The 27761-nt window shown below is 56.8% G+C and overlaps 1 protein-coding gene across 5 annotated transcripts; it reads left to right on the top strand.

Annotated features, from left to right (window-relative positions):
* The first annotated feature begins 749 nt into the window (after nt 1-749).
* Nucleotides 750-18492, top strand: SPRY3 (sprouty RTK signaling antagonist 3). 5 transcript variants are annotated; one of them, XM_064670299.1, is made up of 2 exons: nt 750-840; nt 11969-18492. In XM_064670299.1, exon 2 carries the CDS (start codon nt 12016-12018, stop codon nt 12934-12936), a length of 921 nt encoding a protein of 306 aa, XP_064526369.1. In that variant the 5' UTR covers nt 750-840; nt 11969-12015; the 3' UTR covers nt 12937-18492. The 5 variants fall into 5 exon arrangements, with proteins under 5 accessions (XP_064526369.1, XP_064526370.1, XP_064526367.1 ...); XM_064670300.1 differs by lacking the exon at nt 750-840 and adding an exon at nt 2608-2898; XM_064670297.1 differs by lacking the exon at nt 750-840 and adding an exon at nt 6141-6331.
* The last annotated feature ends 9269 nt before the right edge of the window (nt 18493-27761 follow it).

The following is a 27761-nucleotide window of genomic DNA, read 5'->3' as shown; positions in this document are numbered from 1 at the left end:
CACTCTTTACTGGCTGCTTGAAGCTGTTCCTTACCCTTAATGGAACATTTTAACTGGGACGTCCCTTTGCCAGCTGGGAAGGGTCAGCCGAGGCCACGGAGCCAGGCAGGAGGGGGATGAGGTGCCGTATGGATGACAGTGTGGCAGCTCTCCCGCCGCGGTGCCCATCTGCCAGGGCCTCCGTCCCTCCCTCCGCACTGCCCGTGCCAGCCGGGATCCTCACCCAGGGCAGAACCACACGGGACAAGGACCAACAGCACCAGCGGTCCCGAGTCAGGGGCTTCAAGGACAAAACTCTGTGGGGTCTGGAGAGAGCGCTCAGGGTGCGAACCCACCCCGGCGAGCCGTCACCCCGAGGAGGTGGCAGGGAGCTGCTGAACGATTCTTCTTCCACTCAGGGCACTTCCTTTGCCCGTGCCTCAGTTTCCCCGCACCTCCAAATTCCCACAGCATCACCAGGGGGCTGCTGCCAGCCCCCAGCCCCTGTGGCTGTGCCGAGCCCCCGCTGCCCCAGCACGTCCCCGGGCGCTAGGAGCCAGCGCTGCCTTCTCTCCTTACATTAATAAAAATTTTACAGCACGGTGGCAGGAAATGCATTTTCAGTTCATCTGCTGCAGCTATTAGATTACCAGGAAATGGCTGCCTGGACGGCAGCCAGGGCTCCGATTTGCCCCGGCGCAGGGAGAAGGCGAGCGGAGCACCGGGATGAGCGGGTGAGACCGGCCCCCATCCCCCTGGATGGTGTGCCAGGCTGTGCCCAGCGGCTCTGCCCGTGTGCTGGGGGACGGCTGTGAGGCTCCCTGGGGAGGATGGTGGTCCCTGCTGCTTCGGGAAGCTGGGGTGAGCAGGGGCGTTGTCTCCTGATGAACCTCTGCTCGATCCTAAGAGCAGCAGAGCCCAGATAGCTGCAGCCTCTGCTGTGCTGGGACCGGGGAGAAGTGGGAGATTTGGGGCTGGGTGGGAAATTTGAGGCCGGGACCAGGTAGAAGTGAAAGATTTGGGGCTGGGACCAGAGACAAGTGAAAGATTTGGGAATGGGACAAGGGAGAGGTAGGAAATTTGGGGCTGGGACCACGGAGAGATGAGAGATTGGGGGCTGGGAGCAGGGCAAGTGGGAAATTTGGGGCTGGGACCAGAGACAAGTGAAAGATTTGGGGCTGGGACCAGGGAGAGCAGGAAATTTGGAGCTGAGACCAGGGAGAGAGGAGAGATTTGGGTCTGGGATGAGGCTAAGTGGGAAATTTGGGGCTAGGACCAGGGAGAGGTGGGAAATCTGAAGCTGGCACCAGCAGAAGTGAATGATTTGGGGCTGGGACCAGGTAGAATGGGAAATTTGGAGCTGAGATCAGGTACCAGTGAAAGATTTGGGGCTGGAACCAGGGAGACAGGAAAGATTTGGGGCTGGGACAGGGAGGGTGCATGCACTGAGTGCAGCAAGTGTCTGCAGGGGTTGGTTCTTCCAAGCTGTGGGATTTTTGGACCACCAAGCTGGACTGGAGTCAAGTGGAACACGGGAAAGAGTTAAACTTGTGTTGTCTGGAAAAGAGCCGGGAGGATGGGGCAGGTGCTGGCTATAAATACCTGTACCTGCCTCGGAGGTGGCAGAGCTAATGAAGGGAGGGAATTGTGAGCAGCCCCTCCGAGGAGGGGGGGGCCAGAAGAGGAGGGGGGGCCAATAGCTGCTGTGGCTCCGTGGGCCCTGGGGAGGGAGGGATGGGGATTTTAGGGACATGGTTTTTAGGCTAGGCAGGGATTTAAGGAGAGCCCTCTTAGAGGTGACTGTGCCTGAGTGCTGGCACTGGTCTCTACAGGGTGGGACAATTTTATGCTGGCGTGCTCAGTTCACCCCCTGAGCCCAGCCCAGCCACAGGCCCTGGGATCATTTTCACAATCCTGGAATGATCCTGGGATCATTTTCACAATCCTGGAATGATTCTGGGATCGTTTTCACATGAGCATCAGGTACAAAGTGCAACATCTTCCTTCGGTGGAGGTGCTACCCTGGGGTGGCGGGTGCTCCCTCTCTTCAGGGTGCTCCTCAGAGCATCCCGGGCTCTGGAGGGATGCTTGAGGATCCAGAGGGATGCTTCAGACTCCCTGCCTGTGCCTGGCAGTATCTCGGGGGGCTCAAGCACTCTCTGCTTGCCCGACCTCCACCCTGGCTCGGGTGCAGGATGCTGTTTTTGGGAAGGAGGTGACCCCAGCCCTCCAATCCCCAGCCCTGCCATGGTGACATCATCTCTCGGGAGCGGGACCGGAGCAAAGAAGACACCTGGGAAATGAGGGATGGTGAAGAGGGAAGGTGAGGGATAACGGGACGGGAGCAAGGAAGGGAGCAAAGGAAGGTCTGAGCCTTGCCGAGGTTTATTAAAGTTTAAGAGAACAGAAACCCTGGTTTGCGTGGAGGGGACCGGCTATTTTTAGCGGTGGGTAGGATGTCAGCTCTGAAAATAGCCTGCTACCAGATCCTAATGAAATCCTCTCTTTGGCTCTCACCCGGAGCGAGTTTGGAGGGGGAGGATCGCAGTCACACCCGCAGCCGAGGAGCTCCTGACATTCACAATGACTCGCCTGGTTTTTTCTTATTTATTTATTTAATTTTTTTTTTTTTCTCCTTCCCCCTCCGGTTTCTCCTATTCTTCGCCCGGCTCTGCCTTACGCCGAGCAGAGGAGTCACCAGCCAAAAAAGTGAATGCGGGGGTGGCGCTGCTTAGCTACGGCCAAATCCCAGCAGCATGTGACCAGGTTGGCAATTTAATACGGAGCCCTTCTCCCCGGCACACGCGCGCTCGAGTTAAAGTGACATTGAAACGGGGACTCAAAGTGCTGGAGGCAAAGAAATTGGGGGGAGCTGCCTCCCCCCACCCCCCCCCCCCCCTTCCATGCCTGGGCAGAGAGGTTTGTGTCGTGGGGCTTGGTGGGGATTGGGAAAGGTGGTACTCAGGTGAGGGAGGATGCTCGGGGCAGGTAGGTGGGCTTGGAAGGGAGCAAGAGGTGGGAGAGCTGGTGGAGCAGGTGGTCTGCAGAGAGCTGAGCACCCCGGGGCATCAGTAGGGGGGATCCCAGGTGTACATGGGATACCTGGGACATGTGGGATACCTGGAGCACGTGGGATACCTGGTGCATGTGGTGGAGCCCAGTCCAAGACTGCTGGGAAGCCTGAAGAAGACCTGGATCAGTGGGTGGTGACTGCTCCCAGGAAAGATCAGGGACCACCCAAGGAGCATCACAGGGATCACACGGCAGAGAATCCATGGAAAGAGAAGTCCCTGAAGGCTTGGGGGCAGAAGAGACACTCGTTGGAGCATCACATCCTCATCAAAGGGGGGATGAAAGTGCCACACAGGCACAGGCTGGGTGAGGAACATATGTCTTGTAGATGCAGGGTGAGACTTGGCCAAAGGACCAGTGCTCTGAGAGCTTTTTTGGGGACATTCAGGGTCTGGAAGGTGCAAACCCTTTGTCACTTGATCCCCCAATGGGTGTAGCAGTGGGGTTTGGGTGGGCAAATACACATCAGCCCCCCATGGCACCCCAGCCAGGCCAAAGACAGCCCAATCCTGATGGGAACGAGAAGCCTTCACCTCCATGCCCTTTGTCTGCGAGGGATCCAGCTGCAGAGCTCTACTACAGGTACCTTCCAGGCAGCTGGAAGATGGAGTTAACAATTTTCCCATTTTCCAGTGAGGATATGCCTGTATTGACCATCCCCTGGTGTCTGTGACTGGTTCTTCATCTTTTCACCCGCCCTGCTCAGGCTCCTCAGTAGCTCAGGGTTGGGGTCTCACCTTTGGAGTCACATCTTTGCTCTGGTTTCTGTGCTGGGAGGGGGATGTGGTTTTGGGCAGGGACCTCGTGGGGACAAACATGCTTTCTGTGGATGTGCAGGGAGCCCATCAGTCCTGGAATCTCAGACTGGTTTGGGTCGGAAGGCAATTAAAGATCCTCTAGTTTCAACCCCCTGCAGGGACACCTTCCACTAGCCCAGGCTGCTCCAAGCCCCCTCCAACCTGGCCTTGGACACTTCCAGGGATGGGGCAGCCACAGCTTCTCTGGGCAACCTGTGCCAGGGCCTCCCCACCCTCATGGTGAAGGTGTCCCAGGCTGGGACACCCCAGGGCTTGGCTCTCACTGTACACAAAGGGACACGGAGAGGGAAAAAAATCCCAGCTGCCATTCCGTGCCCCTCGGGACGGGTTGAGGTGCTGGGTACCTGCTCACCCCGGGCACTGGATGTTGCCCCCCGAGACAGCTCCTCCTGCCTGGGCACGGAGCCGGATCCATCTGCATCAATGAGTCAGCAGGACCCACTTAACACTTCCCCAGCAGGATCTGCTCCTCTCTCCCGACAGAATGGGCAGCTCTGGCAGGCTCTGGCAGCGTGTTACGATCTCAGCTCATTAAGGGACGCATCCTGAGCGCTTTATTGATGTTTTATGCTGCCTGGCTCCATCTTCAGAGGGAAACTCTCATTGCAGTCAATGACTACACCTCCGGGTGCTGCGGGCTGAGCTCGGAGCTCTGGATCCGGCTCCCGGAGAGGCTGGCACAGCTCCGGCGGCTGTGGAGCTGCATCCCTGCAAACCGTGGGGTTTGACTCCAAAGCGGCCAAGAAACGCCTCAGGGCCAGGATCCCGGCAGGGCGTTTTCTTTCCAGGGACTAGGGAATGTTCAGAAGGAAAACACAAGGAAGGGGTTGTGTTTTTTTCCTTACTTAACTCTCTTTCTGCGCAAAGGAGCTGCACGACAGGGAAGGGAAATGATGTTTCCTCTCCCCCAGCGCTGCCGTCTGTTCAGCCGGAGCCCGGTGGGGTGGGTGTACCTGGGCTCCTCCTCCTCCCCGCAGCGTGTTGGGAGCCACATGTCCCCCACTTCGGGAACATCACAGTCCTTTAATAAGTTCCCCGGCGCTCGCTGCTGCTTCTAAAAAGCTCGTGGTGCTGTCTGGCTTCAAGTGGCTTTTACATAATCCAGACTGTCAGGCTAGATGAGCATCACGGTCCCTTCTGGCCCTAAAATCTGTGAATCTCCGAATTAGAGGGCACCAGCACCTCCTTGTTTCTGGCTGACTGAATCAGGGGAATTGCGTGTTCTCTTTCTCCTCTCCCCTTTTTTCTCTCCCTCCCCTGCACCATCTTTAACTGGAGGTGAATTACCCTCCCCCTGAGCCCAAGCTTGGCAAATAGCATCAGGACAGATCAGACATCCTGAGCCTTGCTCTGGGATATCCTCCTCTCCACTGCCCACTCCCAGGCCGATTCCCAGCAGTGAATTGTCCAGCTGTGGGCACAGGCAGGGCTGGAGGTGGTGTGGAAAATGGTGTTGAGCAATCCTGGTTGTTTTAAAATCACAACTAAGTTCTCCAGGTTCCAGACTGAGCTCGCTTGGATTTGTAAGCAAGGTGTGGATCTAAAGAAACACTTTGGGGATGAGGAAGGAAAGCGAGTGACCCTCCGTGTTTTTTGGGGTGTTTGGGATGTGCAGGGGGAGTGGAAGGAGAAAAGTGGGGAGGAATTGCTGGCGACCTGTGGGGATTGCTGGGGATGGGGGTTCCCCAAATACAGGGATCTGCAACAGGAGCTGGGAAGCTGCTGAGCAGGCTCAGCTGGAGTTGGGAACTCCGGGATGTGCTGCTGCCATCTCGATGCCGGTGTGTCCCAGGCAGGAGATGCTCTGACAGCCTCACATATAAGCAGGACACCCAGGACCTGCTTCTCCCCATCCCTTTGGGCAGGACCCCAGGGGGAATTCGAGGGGTTAAAGGTGGCAGATTCCAATTGGGATGAGCAGTGAAACCAATCCAAAAGGTGACCTGAGAGGAGTTGGGATAGCTGCAGGTAGAGGCTGAGGAGGAGCAGAGGCAGCAGAGTGTGGGGCACAGCATGGCCCGAGGGAGGGCTGTCCAATCCCCCGCTCCCACACACCCTGCACAGGGAGAGAGCACCAGAAACCTGCACGAGTCTCACACCTTCCTCTGCCACAGCTTAGCAGGGGAGAACCACATCCCTCTCCCAACAGCCAAACCCCCTCCGAACCCTGCCAGGTGCTCAGTCCCAGACCCTTCCTCTGGGAGCGAAGTTTCCTGCTTTGCAAACGCCCTCGGGTTCCCAGCCCTCCTCTCGAGCGCTGCTGCGGTCAATAACTCACCAGGAGGCTGCTATTCTCCCTCCGCTTCCCACCCTCCCACTCCTCCCGGGAGCTCCGCATTCATGCCTTTTCGGCCCTCCCTCGGCAGCGAGTGAGGAATAAAGCGGCGCGGGCTGAGCACGACGCGGGCTGCGCTGGGATGCTGGGAGCCAGCGAGGGAAGCCTGAATCACCGGCACCTCAAGGTGGGAGTGAGAGATTTGGGCTAGGAGAAAGGGAAGACATCACACGTGCTCCCCCCGGGAGTCAGGTGCTCCCAGCCAGCTGGCAGTCGCTGGGAATTGGGCAGCTCGGATCCTTTCTGTGCCTTTAAACACGGAGCTGAGAGCGATGGGGAGAAGAGGAGGGGCCGGTGGGAGTGCAGAGGGATGCAGCCTGAAGGCTCTGAGCTGGAGCCGAGGCTGAGGGATGCTGTCAGGGACTCGTTCCTCTTGGAGAAACTCCTGGAGGAGCATCCCTAGTGGGATCCCATGGAGATGGAGAAACGCTTGGCTCAGCTGGGCATCGTGTGGGACAGTGGAGTCACTGGCCCCAGATGGGGAGGATTCCAGTGCTTCTGCTGGCATCAGCTGGGAGGGAGCCCCTGAGGTCCGTGGGATCACCCTGGTTTGTCCCCATCTGTTAGAGCCACAAGTGGCAGAGCTGGATTTGTCATCCTTTCCCTCATTCCCCATGCTGCTCTCACACCCCCAGATCCCGGGGACCTGTCCACCCCAGGGGTCCCGTGCTGCTGGGGACCTGCCTGGGAGCTCAATGTCTTCAGCTCTGTGCCTTGGAGCAGGTCCTAAGCCCTCCCTGAGCTGGGATGTTGCTTCGCCCATCCAGTGAACGCTCCAGGAAGGATGGGTGACCTGGAAGCATTGAGAGGAATGAAGGGAGGGTGGGGGCTCTGGTGGGGCCCATGGGTGATGTCCAGTGTCATCAAGGTGACCTTGTGTATTTGGGACTGGCAAATCAGGTCCAGTTTACTTACACAGAGGGTTGAGGGGTGTCACAAGGGTCCCTGGTGCTCCTGAGCCAGGAAAGCAGCAAGGAGGGAGCATGCAGGGACCCAGGAAAACCTCTGGGGTGGAAGACCCGGGTCCTACTTGGACCTTGAGTCCAAGCTTTTTGATTCTGGGACAGTGGGATGTTTGCATGCTGGTTCTGTGGGTTTCAGTACGGAAAAGCCCCTTTCCAGCCTCTCTGCCCTGAGTACGGGAGCTAATTTGGGTGTTGGTTTGGACTTTTGGGAAATACCGGGAACGAACGGCACCCGGGCACTCTCTGGTGCCTCCTGGGAAGAGGTGAGCTGGGAGAAGGTTGGACTTGATGACCTTAGAGGTCTTTCCTAACCTTTTTGATGATTCTGTGAGGTGACTGCCCCCGTTTCACAGCGATTTACGGATCAAGCCCAAGGTGACAGATCCCGGCACAGTCGCTCCCGGCCCTTTGCAGCCCAGCCCGCCACAGCCTTCCCACGGTATCGCACCGAGCCCAACCCATCGCGACCGTACCCGTGATGCTGGGAATGCCCTGCTGGGGGGCTGTCCCGGTGGGCACGGGGGGGGACACTGAGCCGGGAGGTGGCAGGGCCATCCCACTGGGGGCAGGAGGGGGATGCGGAGCCCGGGGCGGACGGAAACGTTTAGATAGCGGGTGTTCGTGCCGCGGCGGGGCTGGGCGGCAGCGGCGCCTGGGGAGCGCTGCGGGGCTCTGCGGGGCCGCTAATGGGCCGAGTCCATTTCAGCGGGATGACGCCACCTGGGTAAAGCGTTAAGAGCTCCGGGAAGGCAGCGCAGAGCGAGGGGGAGCGCGATGCTCCCGGGCAGCGCCAGGTCCCTCCCTCCTCCCTCCATCCCTCCTCCTCCTCCTCCTCCTTCTCCTCCTCCTCTTTCTCCTCCTCCTCCTCCTCCTCCTCCCAGCCTCCCGTTCCCACCGAGCGCGGGGGCCCCCCCGCCGCTCCCGCTGCCCGCGGCGCGGGGCTCGGCTGCGGGGCCGGGGCTGCCCCGCTCGCCGCCCCGGGGCTGCCCCCGCCGCGCTCGGGCTCCGCGGGCGGATGGACCGGCGGCAGCAGCGGCGGCGGCAGCGCAGTGAGTCCGCCCGGCGCGGACACGCGTGGGCTGCGGGACGGCGGCGGAACGCGGCGCGGGGGGCGCGGGTGGGCTGCGCGGCGGGGGAACACGCGCGGGCCGAGGGGGACGAGGGGTCCCGAGCACGAGTGAGCGGTGGGGATGGAGAGTCCTGGACCGCGCGTGGGCTGTTTGCTGAAGGGACACGCGGTCCCTCGGATGCGCAGGGGCTGTGAGTGTGCAACGAAACAGAGGTTCCCTGCGGTGAGGGGGTTGGGGTCCTGGACACGCTTGGGGTGTGCGTGGTGGGTCTGGGTGTGGGTCAGAGACATACGTGGGGTGTCCTGCACGCAAACGGGCTGCGGACACAGCAGTGCTCACAGGTCCTGGAGATGTCCGGGCTGTGTGAGTGGAGGGGCTACGGGACAGGTCAGGGTCCGAGCCCCGCGTGGACTGCGTGCCGAGTGGGGCTGGGGGCTCAACCTTCCCCCATCATCCTGCTCCTTCCCGCAGCGCCCGGACAGGGCAAGGGGGTCCCTTTTCTCCCACCTGGCGCCCTGAGCCGCTCGCCCCCGGCTCGCATCCACCTCCAGCCTGTAAATCATTTGCTTTTACGATCCCTCCTCTGGCCCATTATCACACGAACTTTATATGTTTGGGGCTGGTGGCGGCCATAAAGCTGGCCCCGTTTCCGGGGCTGGCATGCCCGCCGGGCAGGCAGGGTGTGAGGAGCAGGAGGAGGTTGGGGGGACGCCGCCCCGGGTCCCCCCAGCCTGGCAGGTAGGCAGGGAGGGGCGCAGCAGAGCCCCGGGGATGCTCGGCACAGTGGGGCTGGGATATAGACTGTTTGCAGCCCTGGGGTCGGGCTGGAGCAGGGAGAGCTGGGAGCGAGTGGGGGGCACTGGGCTATCACGGGGTGGGGAAGCAGGAAGAAGTGGGGTCCCATCTCCGGTCATTAAGTCCCCGTGGAGGACCCACAGATCCTCTTGGTTCCTGGAGGGACATTTGACTCCCTCTAGCCAGTGAGTCTGGGTCCATATCTGACCCTGCACATGGGAATCACAGGTCTGGGGGTGTTGGGGCCCTGGTCCAGCGCTGGGGGTGCTTCCAGGATCTGTCTTTCCCGGGATGCTGTGTCCAAGCCCTGAGCCCAGATCCTGAGTGTCTGGCACTGCAGAGCCGACGGGCAGCTCCTCTCTCTGCCCATGTCCCCAGGGCTCCGTTCCTCCTCACGGTGTCCCTTCCTCCCACCCGAGCTTGGCTCATGGGTTTCCTCGTGCCTCCAGAGTTCCAGGTGTTGCGGAGGACTGGGAACACCTGGACTGGATCATCCCTTTGGCTGCTCTTTATCTCCCGGTTCCGCTGGCTCTGTCACAGCTGCCTCCGCTGCCTCTCTCTCTCCCTTTGTGTCTCCCTGAGGTTCAAGCCCCCCAGAACCCTCACAGGGGCCTCGCTGGCCACGTGTGAATGCCCAGGTACTGCCACAGCCCAGGTGAGCAGGGATGGATACCCAGTGTGAGCAGCTGCTGCCCGTCTGAAAACCAGCATCGTCCCTGGAATGATCCCCCTCCCCGATGGGATCCGGGCACGAGGGACGTGGGAATGCACCGAGGCTTCTCCCTGCTCTCCTCTGTGTGGTCCCAGCTGCAGGCTGAGATTCAGGAGTCTGGGGGGCTTCAGGTCACCAGCCTGTGCTTTAGTAAGACCTTCCCAGGTGAGGAGCTCGGTGGCAGCAGGTGACAGCTCACAAGAGCTTTGCCTCTGGTCTGTTCCCATCCCGGCTGGGTGCTCACAAACCTGCCCTGAGTCGGCCGTGCCCTCCTAATTCACCTTGGTATTGCTATGAGAGAAACGGGTGTCCAAATCACTTGGGGGTGTCCTGGGCGAGCGACTCCTCACTCTCTGTGTCTCCCTGGATGGGGGATCACGTGGAGCGGGGGCAGGTGGGCTCCGTGTGCAGGAAAACCCCAAATTTGAGCAGATCAATCACTTTTTCTTTCCGGGGAGGGGGATGGGAGAGACGAGATCTTGCTTGAACAGTCAAAGTAAGTTACCTTTGCTTTTCCCTGCTCCTCAAGGTCAGCCGAGCTAATGAAAATCAATCTTCCCTCTGCCTCTCTCTGCTGCATGAGCAGATTCTACCTGTGGCCCCTTCACCTACTTGAAAGCGGCGGCTGCCGCGGCCGCCCCGTCCTGCTGACCGTGGGTAGCGCCGGAGGGAGCTTCCTCCTGGAACAGCGTCTTCCTGCGGGGCCGGGCACGGCGACAATATCCGTGTCACTGAGGGATCACTCCTTTGATCTGCCAGAGGAGAATGTCCTGGGGAAGCTGGCTGTGCACGGGAAGCGGGTGTTCAATACGGAAATCTGGGCTGGAAGAGCTGGGGAGAGCTTGTGGCTGGGCTCTGGCTTGAAACACGTGGTGTCCGTTCTCGGGGCGCTCCAGGGTAACTCCAGGCGGCAGGAGTGGGAGGTTTGTGTCTCCCTTCCTCTCTCCCTCCCTCCCTCCCAAGGGCCGGGAGCTGCCTGGGTGGCAGCCCTGTGCCCACCTGCCCCTCTCCCAGCCCCGTGGAAGGTTCACCCCGTTGCTGGTGGTGAGGTCTGACAGACGAGGGCTTGGTGATGGAGCTGATGCCATGGGATCGAACCTGCCAGGAAGGGGAGTTGTGGGACATGGAGGTCCTCTCTGTCCCATCCCACATCCCTCAAAGGTGCTGACACTCCTGGACACAGCGGGTTCTGCTGCCAGTGCTGCCGACTCAGGAAGTGCCATTTCCTGAAAACAACAGCAAAGGGCATGGCAGCAGTGTGAGGGGCAGGATGGGGCTTGCCTGCTGCCAAAGCTGCATTCCCTCGTGTCTCTGCCGGGGTTAAAGGGAAACCTGCCCTTCTCGGTGCTCCCAATGGGAGCAAATTGGCTCCCGGGCTGTGGATGGGATAACGGGATGCTGCAGTCCACCAGGACTCGGAGTCGGTGGGATAGTCCTGTCTGTGGACAAGTGTAGGGCTCATTTTTTGCAATTAGTTGCAGTTTCATCCCTGGAAGTGTTCAAAAAATGCGTGAATGTGGCACTTGAGGACATGGTTCACTCGTGAACGTGGTGGTGCTGGGTTGATGGTTGGACTTGATGATCTTAGAGGGCTTTTCCAGCCCTAATGATTCCATGATTCCATTATTCTGATTTGTCACTGCTGCTGCCTAAAATTAATTCTGTTCACATTCCCCATCCCAGTGCTCCCGGGGTGTGCAGGGAATGGCAGCAGGAGGCTGCTCGGGCGTGTTGGGAACCCCAAACCTTCTCTGAGCGAGATGACATTGCCAGTTCTGCTGTGCCTCTGGATAAGTCACTGCTTCCCATTTCCCCTCCTCTAGAGAGGACCAGCATGTGTCCCTGGGGAAGGAGAGGGAGGTTCTGGGGAGGGGTGGAAAATCCTCTGGAATGACATGAGAGGCTCAAAAGCGTGGGGAGACACTGCGCCTGCTGGGTTTGAGGGGCAGATCCGACGGCCCTTTGCCCTTTGGATGTGTCCAGTCTAAGTGTTTCCAGGAGCAGCAGTGCTCTGGATCTGATTGTTGGAAATCCTTTTGTTCTGAGCTCTCCAGCCGGCGTTTGCCTATTGGTTTAGTCTAGTGGAAGGCGTCTCTGCCCATGGCAGGGGCTTGGAACAGGATGAGCTTTAAGGTCCAACCCAGACTGGTCCAGGATTAGATGAATGGATCCCTTATAAAATGTAACAGGAATACTTTCTCTCTTCCCACCCCATCCTTTAGGATTTTTAGATGTGCCCTGATGCCGCAGGGTCTCCTGGCTCCTGGAAATGCAGCTCTCTTCCAGCGTGGCTGAACTCAGCTGTGACGAGACGATGGACCCACCCGCTGAGGACTTCCAGCAGGTCCTGTCCATTGACCAAATCCGCTCCATCCGTGCCAGCAACAACTATGTGGAGAGACCGGCGGCCTGCTTCCAGCAAGCCCGCTCCAACCCCTCCCTGGCCCAGCCACCGCACAAGCAGGAGTGGTCCCAGGACCGCCTGGTGTCTTCCACCTTCCAGGACCTGCACCGCAGCCACAGCCAACAGCACCAGATGCCGCCTTTGCAGCCACACCTGAGCCATTCCAGCACGGCCAGCTCGGTCTCCCAAAGCACCACCGCCTCCGACCAGCGCCTCCTGAGCAGCCTGACGCCCTCCCACTCCGGGCACTCCCTCATCCGGACGCAGCCCCGCGCCGGCGAGCTGAAGGCGGAGGAGTCACCGCTGAAGGGGGGCTCGGAGAAGCCCACCCTGCACAGCGGCCACCTCTTCATCTGCGAGGAGTGCGGGCGCTGCAAGTGCGCGCGGTGCACGGCCGCCCGCAGCCTGCCCTCCTGCTGGCTCTGCAACCAGCGCTGCCTCTGCTCCCCCGAGAGCCTCCTCGACTACGGGACCTGCCTCTGCTGCGTCAAGGGGCTCTTCTACCACTGCTCCACCGACGACGAGGACACCTGCGCCGACGACCCCTGCTCCTGCGGGCCGGGGTCCTGCTGCGCCCGCTGGGCCGCCATGAGCTTCCTCTCCCTCCTCATGCCCTGCCTCTGCTGCTACTTTCCCACCCTGGGGTGCCTCAAACTTTGCCAGCGGGGTTATGACGGCCTCAAACGACCCGGCTGCCGCTGCCAGAGCCACACCAACACGGTCTGCAGGAAGATCTCCTCGTCCAGCGGCACGCCCTTCCCCAAAACACTGGACAAGCCGGTATGACCCTCCCGGTGAGGAGAAGCAGGCTTTGCTCCTCTTCCTCTCACTCCTCCTCCTCCTCCTCCTCCTCCTCCTCTCTCCTCCATCCCCTTCCTCCCTCGGCTCCCTCCACACTGCAGTGCTCCCCCTTACCCACCATCACCTTCTGGGAATGAGACGGGTGAGCTGAGGGTCTCCCAGGCTTCGTGACATCCTGGCTGGGTGGCCGGGGGAACTGGCACCGAGCTGGGGGAAACAGTGGTTTTGCACATGTGGGAGAGGGACAGGAGAGGCAGAGCGAGCTGTGGGTGCCCTCCCTGGCTGTATCCCACAGGGAAAGGTGACCCAGAGGGTCTTTGGGAGTCTGCCCCCATGGGAAGGGCGACCAGGGGGTCCTCAGGACTCTGGTCTCAGCAGGTTTAGGAGCTGCCCCACAGTGTGGTCCTTCTCCGTGGGGGAAAGAGGCAGGTCAATGTACCCCCCGTGCAAGAGCCCTCCGGGAGCCAGACCACCTCCTCTCACTCTTTCTCCCTCTCCAGCCCTTTCCATGGGTGGCCTTTCTCCTCTCAGGTGGCCGTAGGTCCCCTTTCCTGAGGGGCTGGAGTGCTGTGGGGTCTCACCAGTGGCAGCGCCTTCCCTCCAGGCTTGGGAGCTGCTGGGAGAAGTGAGCGAGCTCCAAAATGAGGTGGCACTGTGTTTTTCTGTCTCAAAGAGGAAGGGAAGGTGTGGGAAGCTTTAGAAACCTTCTGGCAGGGGAAGGAGCTATCGGAGGCAGCCCAGCCCACTCGCTCCTGCCCGACTGCAGCGAGGGAAAGGTCCCCTCTGGGATTTGGCTGAGAACAAGGAGCTGGTTGGAAATTGCCATTCATTTCTCCAGGCCTTGGAGGGCTGCCTGGGGTGGGAGCTGCCACCTGGCTCCATCCCACCACCGAGCAGATGCTGCAGGCACCAGCTCCATGCTTGAATCCCAACCTGGTACCTTCCACCAGCACTGAATTCACTTTAAAAAAGCGCATGGCAAAGTCAACTGTCAGCAGCCACTGCTCCGGGGACTCCCCAGCAGGGCCTTCTGTCACCCTGCTTCGGGCTGGAGGACACGGAGAGCTCGAGGGGGTGTCCAAATTGGGGACTCCGACCTTCCCTCCCTGTAGATGTTCTGTTTGAGTCCTCACCCTGCTGAGGGTTCTGCGCGGACAACCAGGAATGGGTCTGGGCCAAGCCCCGGGGCTGGGCCATCTGCAGAGCAGACGGACACCGAATCCGGGTCAGGGCTTCGTGTTCCCTTGCTGGGATGATAATAAGCCCAACTGGTTGCTGTTGTTGGAGGGCTCCTCCTAGTCCCGAGCTCAGCCCCATCTCCACACGGCGCCAGCTCCCCTTTGTGACCCCGCTGGCACCGTGCAGGGAAGTTTGGAGTTGGGATGGTGGCCTGGAGCTCAGCTCTGCCTGCCTGTCTCTCTTCTGAGGTGTGTGAGCACAGAGACAAGCGAATGGTTCCCCTGGAGAAACACATGCAACACATCCCCTGGCTTCCCCAAGACCCTGCACCCAGGGCTCACCCGTTGCCTCCTCCCAGCCACCTCTTTCCGTAGAGTTCTGTGGATCTATTTTTGTACATATATATAACGTTAGGATGGGTAGGTCTCTTACTAATAGTATTCATGATACTGCTGTGAACGGTGCCAGGTGCAAGGTTTGGCTTCCTGGTACACTTGCACATGGTGGAAAAGATGATTTCCCGGTCTGTTTATTGCTAATCCTAGACCCTTAGTTCCTAGGTCGTCGGGAGAGGGGGAAAGGCAGGTGTATGGATTGTCCAGGAGGGTCTGCTCTGCAGTGAGGGGGTGGGATTCAGTGCTGACTGTGGGGGGAGGCAGAGGTGGACTCTTCACAGTGGGATTCCTCTTTCCATCCATTTGCTATCTGAAAACCATGGAGGATCGAAGCTCCCTCTGTTGCAGGGAAAAGCGGATCCAGGGAGTGATTCATCCCGTTTGGAAGCATTATTCATGAAATTCTGCGCTGGCAGTGCCTCACTCCCTTGACTCAAATGGCACCCAAACATTGAACTTGAGGTTCCCTGTGGAAGGGGGATGAGTCCCATTCCTGGTGGGAAGTTTGTACCTGGTGGATGTCACGGACATGAGCAAAATCCTCGTCCTGATTTCACCCAGCCCCTGAGAGGTGATGTGGAAAGATCTGGCCAAAGATGGACAGCCTGCTTCCCTAAGGTGGGGGGATCTCAGGACGATGCTCTGGGACACAGAAGGATCTCCTGGCATTAGGAAGGAAGAGGGCCCCACATCCTCTGAGGCCACCCCTGAAATCTGGAATTATTTGGATTTTAAAGCCATGACCTTTCCAGAGGATGCCCCGTAGGAGTGTGAATCCCCCTAAGATCAGGCCATGTGGCAGCAGATATTAAATATGTTGCCAATGTATTTATCCATATGCCAGTAATTGCTTGGCTCCCTACTTCCAAGCCATGTTGGGGAGAGGGGCTTCCACCAAGAGGCACCTTCCTTCGGAAGGCTTGATTTGCTCTTCTATTGGTGCTGATTAAACTCCTTCTTCCTAAAAAACAGAAAATATTTTTAGAGAAGAAAGGTCCCCTTTTCACTGTGGATTGGAGGAACTGTCTCCCTTGAATGAGAATGCGAAACAGTTCATTGAAACTTTTTAAAGAGAACTAATGAACAGAATTTTCCAACTTGCTCTACTTTGATTTTTTTTTTTTCTCCTCCTTTTTAAACGGATCCCACTCGTAAATTTAGTTACCACCTCTGTATCTTTGCAATTCATTGCTTCCTCTCCTGATGGTGGAATGACTCAACATGTGAAGCTTCATCATTTTCACGGCCCCCCCAAGTCATGCGAGCGCGGGGTGACCTCCCCCAGGTGCTGGAGCTGGAGGATGAGGAGATGGCTGTCCACGGAGCAGCTCCCCAGAGCCAGCTTTGCTTGGCACGGCTCTTGTAGCACATTTACCTTCAGGAATTGGTGGGAGGCCAGGATGCCTGCCAGGAGCCTTCCACCTAATGGGCTTTTTCTGGGTCAGTGCAGAAGCCCCATTTCTACCAGGGAACGGTGCCACAGCCTGGGTGAGGATGAGGAGCGTGGCCAGGGCTCTGGAATGTCTCATCTCCAAGAAATGACAAACCTGTGAGATATATTTTATGAAATATTGGACATGCAGGAAAAGAGGAATTTAAAAGCCATGTAGATGTGCACTTGGGGACATGGTTTAGTGGTGGGCTTGGCAGTGCTGGGGGATGGTTGGACTCAATGGTCTTTGAGGGCTTTTCCAACCTAAATGATTCCATGATTCTTTGAACTGGGGAGGAGGAGGAGAGCCCCAGATGGGCACTGAGGGCTGTCAGACCAGCTTTGGTTTGACTGAGGGCAGACACAAAGCTACAGGCAGGACTCGCAGGGGCTGCAGGAGTTCAGAGCTGTGGGGGCAGGTGGCTTCACCTGGGTTACTGCTCCCTGCTCCACCTGCAGTGCTCAGCACGCTCCCCTGCCTTGCTTTCAGCAGGCAGGAGAAGCTGGGATGTGCCAGAAGCTCTCCAGAGGAGGCCAGCTCTGCTTCACTGAGCTCATCTGCTGTGGGGAAAGCTGTGGGCAGCCTCGTATTCTTTCCCTGAGCTTTTCCTAACATCTTCTGACCAGATCCATCCTGCTCCCTCCCCACCTCCGGCTGCCAGACGGTTTGGTTTGCCTGCAGAGAGGACTCTGGTTCTTGTTGGGGTTGTGAGCCCCTTTCCTGCCCCACCCTCAGTGAGTCAGATCACATCTGCTCTGGGTGTTTGTTTGCAGCTGCTTGTCCCGGCAGTTGGGGTTTCTCTCTGTCCTGACGTGTCTTTTTTGGTTTTCTTTTGGGAGTGTCACATGTCGAGCCCTCTGCTCTCCCACAGGGATGGATCCACTTCGTGAGGGAACATTTCTGTGCTCTGTGTCTCTGCTGGTCGTGGGCTCCTTTGCCAGGGAATGTGCAGGGCTGTGGGCAGATGTAGACAGGGAAAGAGATTCAGGTGCCAAAGGAGCAGGAGGCAGGAGCTGCTGAGCGTGACCTGAGCTCCCCCTGCTCCTCTCCCCATCCAAACCTCCAAAGCTTCATCCACACAAGAGGTTCTGCTGGGGTTTGTTCCTGGCTTCCCTTGGTCCCACTCCCCTCCTTCCCCACTGGCAAATCAGTCCCAGCACAGGTGAGGAGGGGTCATGGGAACCAGGCTGGAGTCTCCCTCCCATCCCAGCTCCCAAACTCTCCTGGTGGAGGGGCAGGAGTGGTCCTCAATAGAGAGAGATGAGCCAGGAGTGAGGGGAGCTGCCGTGGGATTTTGCACAGGGAAGGAGCCCACTGTGCCCCAAACTCACCACTCCCAGCACCCCTGTTAGTTCCCTCTGTCTCTGGCCTTTGGGTGTTTTTAGGCTGGAAAAACCTGGGAGGCCTTCAGGTCTGATGTTTGTGATCAGCATGTGATAAGGGCTGTGCCCCCACCCCAAAGCCCATCCTTGGTCTTTACAGGATCCAGCTCAGGTTTGTCTCTTCCAAGGAGCCCGCGGAGCCCAGGCCTGCAGGATGCTCCCAGCAGCTGGACACACCTGGCCCAGGTGGGCCAAACCTGAGCTGAGACCTCTTGGGGCTCAGTCTGCTTGGGGGGATTGCCCCGTGAGCATCGGGATCTCCTGCAAACTCTCTCCCAGAGTCAGGCTGGGAGCTCGTGCAGGTGGGATCTGTTCTGCTTGGGGTGGCATTGCAGAAGAATCCCCTGAGGGTAGAATCTAGGGTCTCCAGTCCCCTTGGAGGGGACTGCAGGCAGAAGAGGGATGTTGGGTGGATGGGAAGAGATCACACACCTCCGTGGGGCAGAGGGAAAGCGGGGCGAGGTTTCCTGGTGGGTCTCTCTCCTGCTGCACCCCAAAGGGCTGGACCAAACCCCCCCTGGAGAGCTGGGCCCTGGGAGAGGAGGGTTCTCAGCCCTCTGTCCTAAGGTGTGTGATCATCCCAGAGCTGGTTCCCACCTTCCCTGCAGAGCCCCTGTCCCCCTTCCCCTCCCTCTCTCCCCATCCCCATCCGTTCCCTCGGGATGCTCTCTGTCCTCCTGCCTCCCCAGGTGTCCTCAGCACAAAGTTCTCCTTGGAAGATGCATCACCCTGGGCTTCACAGGAGAGTCTCCTACCTGGAACTGAAGGCTCTAATCCTATATTTATGGGTACACAAATGTTCTGTACAGTGTGTAAAGATCCCTCCCCCGGCTCTCTCCATTCGGGCTCCTTTCTATAAGGTATAATATATGTTTATAACCCGATGACTGGTTTTTTTGACAATAATACTCTTGTACCTTTTAAGAGAAAAAAAAATAAAAAACCAAAGTATTTATTTGAAAAGTTTATTTTAAAGATAAGAAAAAAAAAATAACCTATTTATTTTACTGCACCCTCTTCTGTTTGGTTTCCTTCTCTTGCAAAGCTGATAACTGTTACAGAACCACTGCTGAGATGAAAGAAGTGATTCTATGGTGGCTTCACAAGCCCACTTAGAGCAACTATTCAATAAAAATATATATTAATTTTGAACCTGGTCTCATTCCTGTCTCTGTGGTGGTGGGGACATGGCCCAGGCTCACTGCTGGGCGGTACTGGGAGGCTGGGCTGGGCCTGACATTTGGGGGGACCATTTTTAGCTCAATCAGGGTTTGCTTGGGAGATTTCTCCTGATGTTCAAACCTCGAAAATCTCAACATGGGCTTCCCTGCTGTGGCTGTCCCACATCCTCGAGGAAGGGCTGGCTCCTGTGGCAAAGGGCAGGAGCAAAGAGGGAGGGACTGAGGTAAGAAATCCCTGAGACTGGAGGGGGTCTCAGTCCCTCCACAGATTCCCACACATTCCCAAAGGCTCTCCTACTGCCAGAAGAGAGGGGATGATGACACAGGGCAATGCAGAGGAGGAGCTGCAGCTGGGACCTGGCTGTCTCTTCCCACCAGCTGCAGAAGGCACCTTGGAGGTGGGTTTAGCCCAAAATGGAAGAATCTGGGCCACAGCACCAGCAGTTGCTGGGTCAGGCTGGTGCCTCTGCTGTCTCTGTGCACATCACAGGCCAGTGGTTCACAAACTGCTGCGGGTACAGAGCCCAGACACTTCTGCTTGGCGTGAGGGTCTGTTGTTCACCTAAAGCTCTTCTCTCACAAAGCTGGTGGATCTTTATTCAAGCACTTCCAGAGAATGAACTCCTTTCACACAGATTCTGTGGCTGATGAATCCCATGGTTAGTGGCACCTCCCTTATTCCTATTTAATTTGTTGGCTCCAGCTTCTACCCCTTGGCTCCAGCTGAACCTGTCTCCTTTAGCTGCAAGAGTCCTTTCCTAGGATGGTTTCCCTAGGCTAGATTTGTGCTCAAGAGCCCTCCCAACCTCTGTGCTTAATTAAAACCACGGATTCTCCGTGTCTCTCACCATAAAGCCTTTTTTCAGGCTGTTTCCCTGGTTTGGAGCCCTGTCTGTGGCGTCGCTGGTATCGGAGCTCGCTTTCCAAAATATGTTCCAGTGCCTCAGTCCCAGCATCCAGGATCTGCCTCGGGGCTCTGGAGCACAGATGTGAGTCCAATCCCTGCTGTGACTCACTCTTCCCCTGCTTTTCAAACAAAAGATGGATCCGGGCCATTTGTCATCCATTGGCTCTTTCCAGTGCCAAAGTCCCTGTTTTTTGGACACAGCCAACCAGTTTCATTCCCCGATGTGCAGCCTTCTGTTAACTGTGTTAGAGCCCTTTTGGTGAGTATAGTACCACCTTCCCAAGCCTTCCCTGTCCTCAGCAGCTCATGCCACCAAATCTACTGCCATATCCTGGTCTCCAATCCCTGTGGTCCCATGCAGGAAGGCTCAGGAGCTGAGCTGTATTGTGAGATCAGCAGAGAAGCAGAGCTAGGTGACCTACAGACCATGGTGATGCGAAATAGATGGTGACTGCTTGCTTAGACATTTTCCTTCTGTGTAAAGAAAGTCGTGGTGATCCCAGAAATGACAAAAGGTGACAGTAACTGGGCCTTTTCCTGAGATTGGGGTCATGCTTTAAACTGGGCAGTCGTTTTCTGCTTTGCATCCCTGTGAAGATCAGGGAGAGATTCCCCAGGCTCAAGCATCCCATGGCACCTGCACCATCCCATGGTTGCCCCAGGTGAGCTGGTGGCAGCACCAAGTCACAGCCATGGAGCTGAACCACCTGGAGGGTTTAGCCTAGAACAAGAACCCACTTTTCCTTGGCTATCACAGATGTCGTTCAGAGCTGGAATGCCCCGTTCTGTGCTGTCCTAGGACCACGTGGCCCGAGCAAGCTCCGTAAAACCCTCCCATAGAGGTAGACAAGGCTTTTCCAGAAGCAAATTTCCACCTTTTCGGTGTTGAAATCTTCCCTTGCCCAGAGCAAGCAAAGTTAGACCAAGCTCAAATCCCCCCTAGGATAACCAGGTGTGATCCAGCCCTTTGCCTGTGTGGAGCATCCCTCGGCAGCCTGGGAAAGCGCCTGGCGGGCTCCAGGAGAGCAAGGGTAGGTGTTTGCAGTCGAGAGGTTGTCTGTCTAGACAGGAGAGAGAGCGAGAAGCCCTCTTAAGGAGTCATTCATCTCTTCCTAAGATGGCTAAATAGGTCAGATGACTCATGCCCTGAAAGTGCCTATTTCTCTCCGCTGACTACAAAGAGGGAAGGAGCTCCCGACGGCCCCTCTGTGCCTCAGACATCTGAGGGGGGCAGATCTGAACCTGGCTGTCGTGGTAGTTCCATGGCCCAGCAGGGGAATTCACCTCTCCCAACATCCCCAGAGCTGCTTCGTCAGTGAAGGTGATGAGGAGACTATTAATTGAACCCCGGGTGGTTTTTGACTCACGCTGAAGGTGACATGCATGAAGGAACCTGGGCAGAGATGGGCAGGAGCAGGTAGAGGGTCAAATCTTATCCCTTGCTGTTACCACAGGCTGTGGGGACCATGGGGAGGAGTTTGAGCTGGAGTGATTTGCAGAATTGCTTCTCCACCACCAGAAACCCTTCCTTGGTTGGCCGTGGTCATCCTCGTGTAGGGCTGAGGGCACCTTACTGCTCTGCACACCTCTGGCCAGAGGAAGCCAATGCTGCTCTGGTGTGGACAGAGACAAGAGGACAGCCTGGTGCTGCCCCACCGTTGTTCTGAGCTGCTCAGTGATGTTTGGAAATCCCTGGAGGCATCCCAAGGCCGAGGGGGCAGCTGTGAGAGCAGCCAGCAGCCTTTGGAATAGCCCAGACAAGAAACGAGACCCACAAAAGGCTGCAGCTCTGGAGACTGGGGGGGATCTTGCTCCCTGCAGGCAAGAGGGTCTCTGGCACCCCAAGGATGACAACATGCCACGGTCCTGGTGCAAAATGAACAGTTTGTTTCCCAAAACACCTCCAGTTTTCAGCGCTGCCCTGGTATCCCAGAGCCATGCTCTGATCCTGCAAAACATCACGAGATTGGCTTGAAAATCAAGATGCAGCTCACAGCAGACTCTTGTTTTTTCGCTGCTGCTTTTGGAGGCTGACTGAGTCATGCTCACAAGCCTCTTTTGCCAGACACCAGGGCTGGCAGCTCCTCTGAAACCACCGAACGGGCACAGGGATCCTCCTGCGAGCCCAAGAGCTGCTCAGCCTGGGGGTCGGGGACAGCCTGGGCACCCCGACACGTACCAGGGAGTGCAGGAAATGGCCAAAGATCTTGAACTGTGGATGATGCACAAAAAGCAGGAGGCACGGGAGGTCCATCTTCCAATTTTAGTCTGGTCACTGCTGTGCTCCTTCCTCTGGACACCTCACTCTGACCTTGGTGATGCACTGAGCCAAAGGGCTGCTGGTCATCCTGGGGTTCCTGTCATCCCCCTTCAAGCACGACCAGCAATGTCTCAGCCCCTGGGTCAGCAGCTGGAGAACATTTCAGAGGTCTCCAGCGGTGCCTGAAGTAGGAATGTTTTCCCCTGGCTGGAGACCCCCTCAGCTGGGCACTCCCTGGCATCCTTCCTCTCCACGTTCTGCTCCTGGGAAGTGACTGAGGTTGAGGATGTTTCTTCCAGGCACTTTGGGAACAAAATTATTTTCCTGACATGAAACTCCAAATACTCCTGGGGAGCTTCTCAAAGATTTATTTCCTGTATCCACTTCCCCTGTGCCTCGCTGCTCTCTGTAAGGACATTTGCATGGAACAGTAGGATCTCAGTCTTTTGATGTGCAATTATCATCTGCAGAAATGACTAATCAATTAAGAACAGTCACTACCAGGCTTTCTATTTATTTCTTTCTCATTGAAACCAGAGCGAATGTGCCCTTTTTCCTGGGAAAATGATGGTTTTTTCCAGCCGCCGCTGCTGAAAACTTCCCGATGGATCTGAGGGTGACATCATGCCCTCCTTGGTCCCCGCTGGTGTCACCATCAGCACTGAGCTGGCCGTGCTGCTGACAGATGAGAGAGCCCATGTCACCAGCCCTGCCAGCTCAGTGTGCCAGCGGGAGCAGGGACATGCCAGGAATGGCTTGGATCGCACTCAGAGAGCAGCTCAGGCAGGTAAAAGCTGCCCCAAGAGTGAAGATCCTTCACCCTAAGGGTGGTCCACCACGAGGTGAGGGGGGCACTCTTTCCAAGGGCATGTAGTGACAGGACAAGGAAGAATGGCTTTAAGCTGAAAGAGGGCAGGATTTGATGGGATATTGGGAAGGAATTTTTCCCTGTGAGGGGGGGAGGCCCTGGCACAGATTTACCAGAGAAGCTGTGGCTGCCCCATCCCTGGAAGTGTCCAAGGCCAGGTGGGAAGGGGCTTGGAGCAACCTGGGCTAGTGGAAGGTGTCTCTGCCCATGGCAGAGGATGGATCTTTAAGGCTCTTTCCAACCCAAGTCCTCCTAGGATTCTGTGAAGAGTCACAGAAAGTGAGGGTTCAGCTGGGCACGAGCCTGGACTTAAACCACAGGTCTGGACTTCTCAGAGGCTCGTAGTAATTTGTGTTTGAGGGGTTCAGCCCGTCTCTAATCCCAAAACATGGTGTGGGATCCTCTGGCAAAAGGTAGGAGGGGTGGATTGTTTCTCCCAGACACACCTGGTGGCATTGATGTATCCTCCTGTCAGGAGTGTTCCCATTTCTCTGCACGGTGCTGTCTGTGTCAACAGTTGTCCCCACTCTGTTACAGGGAGCTGGGGTTGGGAAGTGGAGGGATTGGCCAGGAGGTCCTGGATTCCCACTCTCATGCCTGAGAGAATTCCCCACAGAAGGAGAGACACAACCATCCTGGCCAGACAAGTCCCTTGGTCCAGAGAAGCTGTGGCTGCCCCATCCCTGGAAGTGTTTCAGGCTGGCATGGATAGGTCTTGGAGCGACCTGGTCTAGTGAAGGTGTCCCTGCCCACGGCAGGGGGTGGAATGAGTTGATTTTCAGGCTCCCTTCCAACCCAAACCACTGTGGGATTTCGTGGTTCTATGAACTGGCCCAATGTTCAGCAGCTGAGGGGCAAATGTGCCTCAGAACAATGAGCCAAGGGACAGAGGAGGCCCAGATGCCTTGTGTTTGCCCTCTGTACATAATGACAGGGGGAAGGGAGTTTGCAGGAGACCTTTGCAGCCGAGGTGCTGGGCACTCCCTGTGCTTATCACCATCCTGGGGAGCAGAGGGAACCTCCCACCCCGAAGATCAGATCGTGTTTCTCACCTCGTCTCCTCTGCCTGCTCCCACCACCGCTGCTCCCAGGAACCCCGCACGACCCCGACAAAGGGTCACAAAGCTCGGGGGTGGCCCAGAGGATGAGAACCAGATGAAGCTGAAAGAGAAGAAGAGCTGTTTTGTAACAGCCTCGTCCCCCGGGGGAGAGATCACACCACACCGGAGAACGCCCCCGGAGAGGCGCGGCAGGCACGGAGGTGACCAAATGAATTGACACCAGGCAATTCTCACCGGAGCTAGAGAGACAAAGTAATTGAAAATAAATGAAGGAACGTGACACCTGGCTGGCAGATCAGTTATCTATAGCGGTCCTTTCCTGAAATAACTGCCTCCCGAACATCACACGCCGAGGCAAAACCAAGGAGATGCTCACGTAAAATAGGCCACTCCAGCAGGGACCTGAAGGCCCCTTTATTTTTAATGGAAGCTGCTAGAAGGGTTAATTAGATGGTGCATGGCAGGGCCCTCCGTCTTGGGTATCGCCTGCCCTTGCCACCGTCAGGTACAAGGATGGGGCACCGTCATTCTTGTCCTTGGGCAACACTTGGGTCACACACCAGAGAAAGAGGGGCTTTTCCTGGCTCTCCAGCCCCAAGACACCCTGGGGATGTGCTGCTCTCACCCCACAGGCTTTGGGTCATCTGAGTTTTAGGGGCAAGTCATCAGCTCATCTACGCTCAAAAACGTCCCCAAAAATCCCCGAGGAGGGTCCTATAAAAGCCAGCAACCCCAAGCTGGTAGTCCGAAAGGATGGTTCAAAAGTGCATTTATTCCTGATGAGACCAAGCTCCTGCAGGGCCTGGTGTGGGCTGTCCCTGCCTTTGTGGAGAGGTGGAAAGGAGGAGAAAGGAAATTGTGGGTGGGCTGGTCTGGGCAGCCCTGCTAACACAGCACTGGGGATCAAACTCCTCAGCCAGCAGCCACCAACTCATCAACGTCCTGTCCTGCACCCCTTGGAGAACTGGGACTTGTGCTGGGGAGCAGCTTTTTCCTGGCTATGGATATGGTCCCTAGGCAGGACCTCTGCCCAAGGGAACCAGTGTCTTCCCAAAGGAAAGAGCCTCTGAACGAGGAGCATGGCTTCTTCCCATGGGAAAGAGTATCCTGGTGTCTTGCAGGTGGGATGATGGCACCATCAGCCTGGCCCTGCCACGTGGTCCCCGGCATTGCTTGGCAAGACTGTGGTGATGGGACCCAGAGCAGCAAAGGGAGAAGGTGCTGTGGCACCTGGTCCCTGCCCATCCCTGGGGGAATGGTTTGGCTCAGATTTCACTGCTGCTTTTCCTCCCTGAAGAAGGTAAACTGGGTTAAATCTCCCCTTGGAAGCAGCCCCAGCAAAGCCCCCTTGTCCCAAAGAGGCACCATGAGCCTTTCCATCTGTTCTTCTCCTTGTTCCAAAGATGAAAACAGTCGGGGCAGAAAGCAGGTGCCTGTACTTTTTGCATGGAGAAAAGCAGAAAAGAAACGGCCAGGAGGAAGGTCCGGGCCTGAAAAGAGAGTGGCCTTCAAATGGAGGGGCCCTGAGGCACCCTGGGTCACACAGCCCCTCTGCTGAGGTGGGCTCAGGGGCCACCACCACTGCCTGTGACGTGGGGGGGGGCTGTGGGACCTCACTAGAGACCCCTTCCCTGTAGGAACATGGCCATGCAAGAGGTTGAGCTTTGGGGGAGAGAAACCAGGTGCTGGGGCTCTTCTTGTATTTTGGATGGGTCCTTCCACTGCCCTCTTTGCACCCCCAGGACACCCTGGCTGTCTGAAAGGGACAGGCACGAGCAATTCCATTCTTATGCCAAGATGTGCTCCTGGATTTTCCATTTCGCCTCTCCGGGCAATCCCGATTTTTAGCGGTTCTGGCGCTCGCTGTCCCTAAACGAGGCAGAGGAGGGCACAGGCCACCAGGAGCTCGGGTGTCCCAGCTGGGCTAGGTCCATGAAAAGAAAGACAGAAAGAAAGCAAGAAAGAAAGGCTCTCCCTCCCCCTCCAACAATCCTCGTGATGAAAACCTGGCCAGCGCTCTGCTCTGCCCTCTGCCCTTTACGGGGCAGGTTGCAAGGTCACAGGGACGTGGTCCCCCCGTATTGATCAGGACTCTTTTGGGCTGGCATATGGCACCAGGTTTCAAAGACCGAGCAGCTGAAAAAGAATTAAGTGGGGGCAAAGAGTGGAACGTACCAGATTGAACTCCTGACACGAGGGGGTCAAAGATCGCCGGAGATAAAGCGGGTGCTGGAATGGCCCGGGCCATGTCAAAAATAAATACGCGAGCATTAAAAATCAACACCACCACCACCCCCCCTTCCCTTTCCCCAGCGCTGGGGATGAAATCCCACCGTAGTTCAGAGGGAAAGGAGTGGGTTGGATGAGTTTGATGTGCTGGGGAGCAACTAATGGGGACAATGTCCTTGTTTGCATCGAGGGATGAGTGTGGGAGTGCCTCACCTGGAGGGTGTGCCCGGGGGCTCTAACAGCTGGAATTTTGTGGGTTTTCGCCTTCCTGGCGAGTGTCCCTCATCCTCTCCAGGACAGAAGGACCAAGTCTGGAGAGGGAGAAAGACAGTTAGGAGGTGAACAGAGCAACCAGCGCCTCTGGTTGTGTAGGAGCATCACTTCATCAGAAAAGTGGTTGGGATGAGAAGGAAGCAGCAGCTTCAGCAGTCCATGTTCCAGAGCAGGATGAGATGGGAGAGGCAGAAGAGTCCAAGAGGACTGGTAAATTGAGCTTATATCAGAGGTTTTTTCCCCCTACTGTGAGTGTATGCTTCAAGTCCAAGCCACAGGTTGATGTTCTTAAACCTGATTTTCAAGCTCCCTCATCATCTCCACATGCCATGCCAGGCTCTGTGATCCCCCGAGTCCTGCTGAGGTGGAAGGCACATGGCCTGGAGGGAAAAGGAGTGAAAAACAAGAAGTTAGTGGGCTTACCCAGGGCATCCCGGGGTTGTTTGGGTTCTTCCCAGCATTGCAACGCTCTGTGGGAATCCACAGATGTGCTGCATCTTCATCCCTCTCTCCTGTCTGGGCCACGTGAGAGATTAAGGAATCCCACAGTGCCCTCTGCTCCATCTTTACTGAATCCCCCTAAAAATCTCTGCTGTTCAGTCTGAGAGTCTGTGGCTCTTGGAACAAATTAGTGAACTTGTTTTGATGTCTGATTTTTGTTGTCTCCTTCTCTTCTTTTGTTCTCCCAGAGCCTTTCATGCCCAGCCAAGGTGCTCTATCTCCCTCCCCAGCTCTGCCTGCGGGGACTCGCTCGGCTCTGCTGTTTAACGTGTCTCCTCTGTCTGGTTCTTGATAAAACAAACTGCTCAGTGTGGTCTGCACGGGGCTGGGGGAGCTTCCAAACACATCCAGAGTCTTGCCACCGTGCACTTCCACCACGAGCACCAAAGCACCTGGCCACGGATGTCTCCAACAGCAGCTTCCCACCGTTTCCTCTCTGGGCACTTGTGGTTGTGTGTGAGAACAAGGACCTTCCACACTGCTAAGAACCTTACCAATATTTTAATTTCCCCATTGTGGGGATTAAAACAAATATTTTTCCCAATTCTTCGAAGAAAATTTGGAGGGGGAGGAGGAGGTGTTGAGAGGTAGCTCAGGAGCCAAAGAGAACAGCTGGATACTCGGAGAAATGGGAAAGTGCCAGGCTATGAAAGCCAGTGACACATTTCGAAGGTGGTGCTACGTCTGCCCTCTCCCCTGACCCCTCAGGTGTACTAGGCAGGAGAGGCAGGATGGCATTTCGTGCCCTAATGTTTCTCCTACACCTGTGTGGGTGGAATAATCCAAATGACACATTATCCCTTCCACTCTGCACTTCCCCCCGGATTCCTCCTTCTCAGGAACCTTCGAAAATGTGTCCTAGAACTGCTGTACGATGAGCAGTCAATGCTTAAAAACGCTGCCTGATTTCCACCCCCCCCCCATTTTTCATGGTGATTTTAGTACCAGATGGCAGCCTTAGAGCCCTGAGAATGAAGTGCTCCATAATTGACAGCATAACACGACTCACAGCAGCGAAATCTTCCTCCCCTCTCCCACCGCCGAGGCTCTGATGGCGCAGAGTGAATAATTTAGCATCCATCTCTCATTCAGCAAACGCTGCCGGTGAGCTCTGAGAGGATGATTTTTATTAACTGGACGG

The sequence above is a fragment of the Pseudopipra pipra genome, chromosome 13, assembly GCF_036250125.1.
Source record: "Pseudopipra pipra isolate bDixPip1 chromosome 13, bDixPip1.hap1, whole genome shotgun sequence".
Taxonomy (NCBI): Eukaryota; Metazoa; Chordata; class Aves; order Passeriformes; family Pipridae; genus Pseudopipra; species Pseudopipra pipra.
Note: the sequence above shows the minus strand (reverse complement) of the source record. Positions and strands in the feature narration are given on the sequence as shown.